The sequence below is a fragment of the Camellia sinensis genome, chromosome 13, assembly GCF_055761805.1.
Source record: "Camellia sinensis isolate YWXY chromosome 13, ASM5576180v1, whole genome shotgun sequence".
Classification (NCBI taxonomy): Eukaryota; Viridiplantae; Streptophyta; class Magnoliopsida; order Ericales; family Theaceae; genus Camellia; species Camellia sinensis.
Genome location: NC_138973.1, coordinates 97,806,794 through 97,816,402, shown reverse-complemented (window position 1 = coordinate 97,816,402; position 9,609 = coordinate 97,806,794). Strand labels below are relative to the sequence as shown.

The 9,609-nt window shown below is 35.3% G+C and overlaps 1 protein-coding gene across 1 annotated transcript; it reads left to right on the top strand.

The window, feature by feature from the left end:
• The first annotated feature begins 5,230 nt into the window (after positions 1-5,230).
• On the top strand, positions 5,231-7,001 carry LOC114317273 (leucine-rich repeat receptor-like serine/threonine-protein kinase BAM1). Its single transcript, XM_082900745.1, has 3 exons — positions 5,231-5,347; positions 5,429-5,543; positions 6,670-7,001. The coding sequence occupies exons 1-3, from the start codon at positions 5,231-5,233 to the stop codon at positions 6,999-7,001; spliced, it is 564 nt and encodes a 187-aa protein (XP_082756871.1).
• The last annotated feature ends 2,608 nt before the right edge of the window (positions 7,002-9,609 follow it).

Here is a 9,609-nt window from a genome sequence, read left to right as displayed (position 1 = left end):
GAGCATAAGTAGATGAAAAGGGTATTTTGGTCTTCTTATCTCAAATAGGACCTAATGGAATTGTCAAAAAGAATATGGGTTGGATGGAATAAAGCTCTTAGAAAGTGGATTTATCAAAAAAGCTTCCATAATAAACTAATGAACTAAAAATATGTTTCTAAAAATAAATTATTTATTGTTTTTCAAGATAAATAAAATAAAATAATAACATTACGATTATTAAATCAATTTAATTTTTTTAATAGATGATATAAATGAAAGTCCTTATAAGATGAAGCTCGGATCATCAAAAAAGAACTCATAGTTGGCCCTCCAATTCCCTTAAGTTTTCTCAAGTTCTAATTTGAACTTGAGAAAAACCAAACCTTAAACAAAATATGTAAATAATTTGAACTTGACCGTCATGTTAGGTCTAGTATTGATTTTGATGATCTGAACCATTCATTTGGTAGGGTTTTTCTGTAACGCCCGAAATAATTCAACATGAACTACCATACTAATGAACATTGACTAATCTATAACAATAATCCTTCCCTCATCTCATACATAATAAATGGATTAAATACAAAAGTTCCACTTGCGATATACATTCCAACGAATTAAAAGAACACATGAATTTATAGCATATGAAACATTTAAATCTCAAAACAATGCCCTTATGGGCTTACATCTTCCAAGGCAATAGCCCGGTTACACAAAATGGTCTCTCGGACCGAAACACATTAGCCCTTGGCTCATAGAAGATCACAACAAAATAAGAGCTATGTACTCTTTACAATTATCCGCGCCCTCAACTTGGCGGGATCACCTCATCTTTACCTGCACTAAAGTCCCATAGGGGTGAGCATAAAGCCCAGTAGAGAATTCTAACAAAGTATATACAGCTATGCAATTCTCGATAAAATGCAAGTATCAATGCTATGCCATGCTTCTTTAAAGAAATTTCATTTCATGCTTTTCTTAAAGATTTCCATTTTTCAATGAAAGCTTGCAATCTCAATACATTTCAAAACTTCCAATTTTAATCAATAGAGGGGTGGTAAATACGACACTGGTAATCCCTAGGCTGGTGTCTGCAAGTAGACTATGTGAGTACTACCAAACTGTCATTTTTACCGATATTAACCGGAAGGCTCAACACTTATCCGTGCGGTTTTCTGGTCTTTCACCATGGACACTCAGGCCAACGTAACAAAATTCATCTACACCCCTAATCAGACTTACCACCGTATTTACCCCTTACACATTTCCATAATTCATATCACAACGTTATTTTCTTTCATGAAATAAATATCTTCCATCAAAATTTGCAATGCAAAAATAATAATTGAATGAATATGCAATGCAATGATTTTCATAACTCATAACATTTCCCCATGTTCAAAGGCTCTACAACAATGCCAACAATCACATTTCCCATTACCTCTTTTCATTACTCTTTTTCAAGATAACCATGTGTCTTCAACACACAACATCAATCTCTCATCGATTTAATCCTTTCGAAGCCACATGTGAGGTTTTCAAATACTAACCTCCAGCATTCATAATTCTCACAATCCATTATGCAAAACAATTACCATTTCACAATTAAATATTTTTCATGCATCTAACAACAACTTAAAAATAAGTCCTCCATTTTCTTATATCAAGGAGATTACCACTTCTCTTACCAAGATGTGAATTCTATACTCACTCACCAATTTTGGCACAAGAAAATAGGTTTATTCCATGGATTTTCCATATTTTCAAAAAGCCCCAATTTTCTAGGTTTTTCACAAAAACCCTAACATTGTTCATCTCTTTTATAAAATCTCATCATACACTTCAATCTCAACTCATGTTGTCCAAAATTTCAAGAAAATATCTAAATGAACCCGAGATAGAGTTTGTTTTACAAAAAAAATCATCAATCCCTTGAGCCACCAAACCCATTTTCGAATTTTCCAAGGAGAGTTACAAAATCAACCAAAAACTTACCTAAACACACACACACACACACACACGCACACACACACACACATATATATATATACTTCAAAGGAAAACCCCTCTAGGATTTATAAAAGAGTTGAGATACAACCCACATTTAAAACTCTCTACATTTTTGAAACACAAGATTGAAATCAACAAGGAACTAGAAGAAAACTCTTAAAACCATCATCAAATAGCAAAACTTGTATATATAACTCAAGAATGTCCCTACCTCAAGCTTGATGAAGAGAGAGAGAAGATGAAACCCTAGCTTTGATGAAAGATTCCTCCACTTTCCACAACACCAAGAGAAGCTCTAGTTCTTGATCTTCAAGATTTAGAGGAAGATGATGAGGATCTTGGCCCAAAGATTGCAAGGATCAAAGAGTTTTGGTGTTTGATGATGTTTTCTAGAGAGAAGGAGAGAAATAGGGTTTAGAGTAAGAGAGAGATATAATAAAATGAGATACAAACAGCTCAAAAGAGGAGAAAAAACAGAGCCACAGATCTGCCCAGACTGCCACACGTGCGGCACCCATCTCCACACGTGCGGAGCGCCCTCCCCGCACGTGCAGCCCTCAACCCCGCACGTGCGGTGGTCCTGCCGCACCTCAGCCCGCACCTGCCTTTTAGGCAGTGTGCGACTCACCCAACTCCCCTCTTCCCGCACGTGCGGCCTTGGCCCAGCAACCCAGAAAAATCCCGCTTCGCTCCCGGTCACTCCGGACCTGACCTTGCACTCTCCGGAACAAGTGAAATTCAATCACCGAACGAAAACAAGAATAAGAACTTTATTTGGAGCAAATTTTCCGACGTCTTCAAACTCAACGAGAGCAGAAGAACGGAGTGAGGAAGAAGAAGGAAAAGAGAGAGGAAACAAGGACCCGATCGTCACATTTTCTATATATATCATCCTTAGAAAAAATTAAGTCAATCTAATGATCATAACATTTTTATTTTATTGTGTTTGTCTTCAAAAGAATAAATCGTCTATTTTCAAAAGGTTAATGTTATGTGTACCATATGCAAAACATTTGTGAGTTTGATTATTACAAATATCGTAACTCAATTCTATGGGAGTTATAGCTAAAAACAAAAAGAGTTATAATCAAACACCATATAATCAAAGAGTCTTTGGATCATAACTAAAATAATGCTTTTGGATCACAATATGTATAACTAACTCATAATCAAGTCTTAACTAACATCTCTATATGTCATAATCAAATACTATAAAAGTTATAACTATTCCCTTCTGAAAAATATATTGGTAGTTTATTTTATCAAAGAGAAATGAGATAAAATGAAAAAAAAATTACAATTATTAGATAGACTTAATTTCTTTTATGAATAATATATATAAAAAAACACTTTATAAAAGGGCAAATTACAAACACCTCCCTCGAGGTTTGGTGAAAACACAGATTCCCCCTCTGAGATTTAAGAAATTACATTCCGCCCCTTGAGGTTCATATTTCCATAACAAATTGCCCCCTAAGGTTTTTATTTTTATACAGATTCTCTCCTAATTTCCCCTCATTTGTTATAAAAATTTGACCCTCAGGAGGCAATTTGTAATTTCTCAAACCACAGGAAGGAATTTGTATTTTCACCAAAACTCGAGGGGGATATTTGTAATTTGCCCTTTATAAAATCAATGATTCGAATAATTAAAACGGAACAGCTCTAACACAGACAGTCAAGTTTTGTGTCTTTAGCCATTAACAAAACTTGACTCTGGTTCACCTGATCACATTATAAAACCAACCACCAGCTTCAAGTTATGAAACACCTACCACTAGCACTTCCCAAGCTAAGTTCCACCCGAAAAAACCCGCGAAACCCACCTCTAAAATGTCGAAAATAACCCCCAACAACATAATTCCAATTCCTTCTCCCCATATTCGCCCTCCCACTCCTCATCCTGCCATTGCATGGAAACTCCCAATCTACAGATTCAGAACAAACAATCCTACTCAGACTCAAGCGACACTGGTCCAATCCACCCTCCATCAACCACTGGACACCATCACCACCAAACTCCAACTCCTCCATCCACTGTAATTGGCCTGAGATCACCTGCTCCAATGGCTCCGTCACCGGACTTTCCCTCATCGACAAAACCATCACCGGACCAATCCCAACGTTCATTTGTGACCTCAAAAACCTCACCGCTATTGATCTCCAGAACAATTACATCCCCGGACCCTTCCCTACGGCTCTCTACAACTGTACCAAGCTTGAACATTTGGACCTCTCCCAAAACTTGTTCGTGGGCTGCATTCCAGGCGATGTCGACCGGTTGTCGACTCATCTCCAGACCTTCAATCTCAGCGCCAACAACTTCACCTGCGAAATCTCAACTGGGTTGTCTTCTTGGAAGAATTTAACAGTGTTCAGTGCAAGTAACAACCTCTTTGTTGGTACAATTCCCCAAGAATTGACAACATTTTCTCAATTGACAGCTCTGCTACCCGATGGGAATCTATTTTCCGGTCATCTTCCATCAGATATTGTCTCGTGGAAGTCGCTGACCACTCTGAATCTCAGTCGAAACCAACTCTGGGGTTCAGTTTCTGCCAAACTTGGTTCTTTACCAAGCCTCACTGTTTTGGACTTGTCAAGGAATGAGTTCTTAGGTCAAATTCCAACTCAGATTGGCCATTTGAAGCTAACTTCCCTCAATTTGTCTTCCAACTGTCTCACTGGAAGAATCCCAGCTGAGTTTGAAAGTACTTTTTCCGACGGCAGCTTCTTAAACAACACCGGTCTTTGTGCAAGCAATCCATCACTCGGCCCTGAGATCTGCTCTTCTAGATTTGAAAACTCGAGCAAAATATCCTCCGGGCTCCTCGCTATAATCGTAGTTATAGCAACAGTCTTACTCGCATCAGCTACACTACTCACATTCTTCCTAATTAAAACTTGCAGGAAAAAGGAACACGAATCGGATTCCAAGTGGGAGCTCACTTACTATCAGAAATTGAATTTGAGTTTCAAAGAGTCAGACATTTTGTCAAATTTGACTGAAAATAATGTGATCGGAAGGGGTGGGTCAGGAAAAGTATATCGTGTTGAGTTGAACTGTCCAAGTGAACTTGTAGCAGTTAAGAAGATTTAGAATATCAAGTTGGACCAAAACCTCGAGAAGCAATTTCTAGCAGAAGTTGAGATATTGGGCACAATTCGCCATTCCAACATAGTGAATTTGTTGAGTTGCATTTCTAGTGAGACTACAAAACTTATTGTTTATGAGTACATGGGAAACCATAGCTTGTATAGTTGGCTCCATGGAAAAAAGAGGCAAAGCATATCGGATTCAGACCACGGTGTTGTCTTGGATTGGCCTAAGCGGTTGAAAATTGCCGTGGGAGCTGTCCGAGGGCAATGCTACATGCACCATGATTGCAAACCTTCAGTAATTCACCGAGATGTGAAATCGAGCAATATTATGTAGGATTCTCACTTCAATGCAAAAGTTGGAGATTTCGGCCTAGCCAAGATATTGGTGAAGCATGGTGGGCCTAATACGATGTCAGCTGTGGTTGGCACTGATGGGTACATTTGTCCAGGTAATTAACATATAAATTGATTTATTTTTAACTTATTTTTGTCTTTAATGGATTATTTAAAAATAAATAAATAAAGTTAGATTTTTTTTTAATGTTTTTTTAATTCATTTTTAAAATGGTTTATTTTTGTCATTAATAACTTTTTTCAAATAATTAAAAAAAATAAACCGCTTAGTTGCAAATTGCAATCGGAGCTGGTAGGGGCCAAGCATAAAAATTTTAAAACGTAGAAGTTGTTACGAAAATATGTTAAATCTTGTCAAAAAAAATTTGAAAAGGTTTGTTTTTTTCTTTAAATAGATGTTTGGAAAATTTTCAAAATTTTAAAGATTGTCTAGTCAAGATGGACGGAAATTTTTCTAAGAAAAATTTAAAAAAAAAAAAAATATAGAATTTGATCCTTAACAAAAAATGCCTGAATTTTTAATTTTGTCAATTTAAACAATAATTTTTTGATTTATTATCAATGTAAACTATCAACCTATTTCCGTTAAGCAAAACCTATGATAATTTGTATTCTAGTCATTAAACTCAATGTAAGTGTAAATAAAATATCTAAAATATATTTTTTCATTAAGTTTAATGATTAAAATACTTATTTTTTTCTTCATCAATTTTCCTTAACGAAAATAAGCAAATGATTTAGATTGAAACAATCAAAAGATTGCGGTTTCAATTGACAAAATTAAAAATTCGATTTATTTTGTTACAAAAGTCAAACTCTGATTTTTTCCCCCCCAAAATTTAAAATCTTGGTTCCAAATCACGGTAAGAGTTAGCTAGGAGATGAGTTAAAAATTAAGGAAATGTGGAAAAATTTTGAAACAATCTACTATAGATGAAAATAAGTAAAATTTTGTTGAAAAACTCCTAAAAAGTTTACTTATTTTTGTCTTTAATGAGTTTTTTTTTTTTGAAAATTTAAAATTTTTTAGATTGGTCTAGACTAGATTGATGTAAAAAAAGAAAAAAAAAAAACCCTCAAAGTCGTGAAAAGTTTACTAAAAATAAAAAATATAAGACAAAAAAATAAGTCAACTTATAAGTTGTAACTAAAAAAATCCTAAAATTTATTTTGCATTAATGTTTTTTGGCATTCATACTTTAAATTATATATGACTTTCAGAGTATGCTAGGACAATGAAAGCGAATAGCTTCGGTGTTGTCCTTCTAGAACTAGTTACTGGTAAGAAAGCCAATGAAGAAAATGAAAATATGTGCCTTGCCGATTGGGCATCTCAATATTGCAATCAAGAAGGAAATAACTTCGTTGATGCCCTGGATGAGAAGATTAAAGAACCTCATTACTTGCATGAAATGACTTGTGTTTTCAAGCTTGGGATCAATTGCATTCGCCAACTTCCCTCCAATAGGCCTAGCATGCAGGAGATTTTACAAATCTTGCTCAATTGCAGCCATCAATCGGGATTTGGAGGGGGTAATGTTGAGAGAGAATGACTACAATTCTGATTTCTGATGATTTTAGGCAGGGGAGCATTTTTGAAGGCGATGATGGAAGTTTATTGTTCAATGTTTAGTTAGTCTTTTCATTCTTGACTATTACATAAGCATTCACAATTACTACCACAAGAAAGCCGCCCCCTATCTCTAAAGGGGCTTGTCACTTCGTTCGTCTGTAAAATCTGTCATAATGTCTCTCCACCCAAAGCCAAATGTTGGACCATTTTAATATCTTTTATTTATTTATTTATATTGTTCATGAATCTTCTTTTGTCTTATTCATGAATCTCATCTTGTTCATGAATGGAGTTTAATTAGAATTCATGAACTTGGTGGTGAGTTAATGTTTGGTACATTCTCTATTTTCTCTAAGTTCATGGTCGTTATTGTTTTTTGATATATTTTGTAATGTCTTAGTGGCCTATAAATAGTTCTTCTCTTATACTCTTTTCGGCATCAACTCACCAACTATTTTTCTGTACTTGAGAGATTACTAGCAAAGACGGGTGTTTTTTTTTGGTAGAGCTTTGGGTTCACCATCTTGTGCAAAGTTGGCTTGAACCATACGACAAGTGGTCGGGCTGTTGTATCCTAGAGGGGATAAGTCATAATTTTGTGACTGTTGCATCGGTATTTGGGTTCTTCTTACCGTAATGGGCTTGATCTCCTTAAAGAAAACGAGATATCCATACCTCAGCCTGATCTATTTGTATCTCATTTTCTTTGCATTATTTATCAATAAAATATTTTTTTCTGGTATTTTCCCTAACAATTTTAAGGAGATCAATCATGGATCAAGTTCCAAAAAAAACCAATGATGGAATTGGAGATCTCAACAAGCCTTTCAAGTTCAAGGGAGTTCATTTTAAGAGGTGGAAAGGAAAAGTTTTTTTACCTTAGCATTTTGAAAGTTGCATATGTTCTTATCGAGTAGAACCCAAACAAAATCCCAATCGAGGACATGAATGATAAAGACTACAAGGCACATGAAGCAAAAGTGGCTTCCTATAATACAGATGAGTATAAATGTCGCTTTTATCTCTTAAATTGCCTTGCTGATCAATTTTATGATTACTATGACACCACTTACACTTCTGCAAAGAAAATTTGGAAAGCTTTACAGACTAAGTATGATACTAAAGAGGCAGGAGTAAAAAAATATGCAGCTAGCCGCCTTTTTCGATTCCAAATGGTGGATGGAAAATCTGTTGTGGAGCAAGCACAAGATTTCCAAATGATAGTTGCAGAAGTAAGATCTGAAGGCATCATCTTAGAGAGAATTCCAAAAAAGCATGCGTCACAAACAAAAAGGAGACTTCCTTAGAGGCATTGATCACTCGCATTCGAGTCGAAGAGGAGGCTAGAGGCCAAGATGCATTAATAACACAAGCGGGTAATGACAATTCTACCACAAAGGTAAACTTTGTTTCTGCAAATAATAACTTACCCAAAGGTCACAATTCTAAGAATGCTTATTTGAAGCCTTATAAAAAGAATATGAAGAATTATGGTAAACCTCACAATAAATGGATTAATCCAAATAAGAACCAAGGTCCATCACCTCCACAAAATTTTACATGCTTTGTTTGTGGCAAAAGTGGGCATATTGCTCGAACTTGCAAATTTCGAAAACGTGCACCTGCCCCAAAGGCTAACATTATCGAGGAGCCATTTGTGGAGATGATTACAGACATTTGCATGGTTAATTATGTAGACGGTTGGTGGACAGATTCTGGTGCTAATAGACATGTCTGTTATGATCAAGCTTGGTTCAAGGTGTATACTTTCTTTGATGATGGGAAAACAATTATGCTTGGTGACTCTAGTCTAACCAAGATACTTGGTAGTGGTGAGGTTGACCTGAAGTTCACCTCTGGACGTGTGCTTACTTTAAAAGATGTGCTTTATAAACCGTCCATGAGGAAGAATTTGATATCAAGTTATTTGTTGAATAAGGCTGGTTTTAAGCAAACTATAGAATCTGATCAATATGTGATTACCAAGAAGGATATTTTTGTGGGTAAGGATTATGCTTGTGATGGGATGTTCAAATTGAATGTTGAGATTAATAAACCATCTACTAATTTGGTTTACATGTTGTCTTCTATTAATTTTTGGCATGCTCGCTTGTGTCATATTAACAGTAAATATGTGAGAATCATGAGTAGTTTATGATTAATTCCTAAAGTGACAAGAAAATTTTGAGAAATGTGAAGTTTGCAGTAAAGCCAAAATTACCAAGAGGTCTCATAAAAGTGTGGAAAAAAATACCGAATTACTAGAATTATGTCATACTGATTTGTGTGAGTTTGAAGGAATTTTAACTCGGGGTGGTAACCAATATTTTATCACTTGTATTGATGATTTTTCAAAATACACAAACGTATATTTATTAAAAAATAAAAGTGATGCTTTTGAGAAATTTAAAGAATTCCTTCTTGAAGTGGAAAATCAATTTGGTAAAAAAATTAAGAGAATTAGAAGTGATAGAGGCCGGGAGTATGAATCTCTTGGATTCAACTCTTTTGTTCAGTTATTAAGAATTATTCATGAGACTACTCCACTATATTCACCTTCATCTAATGGCGTAGCTGAAAGAAAAAAT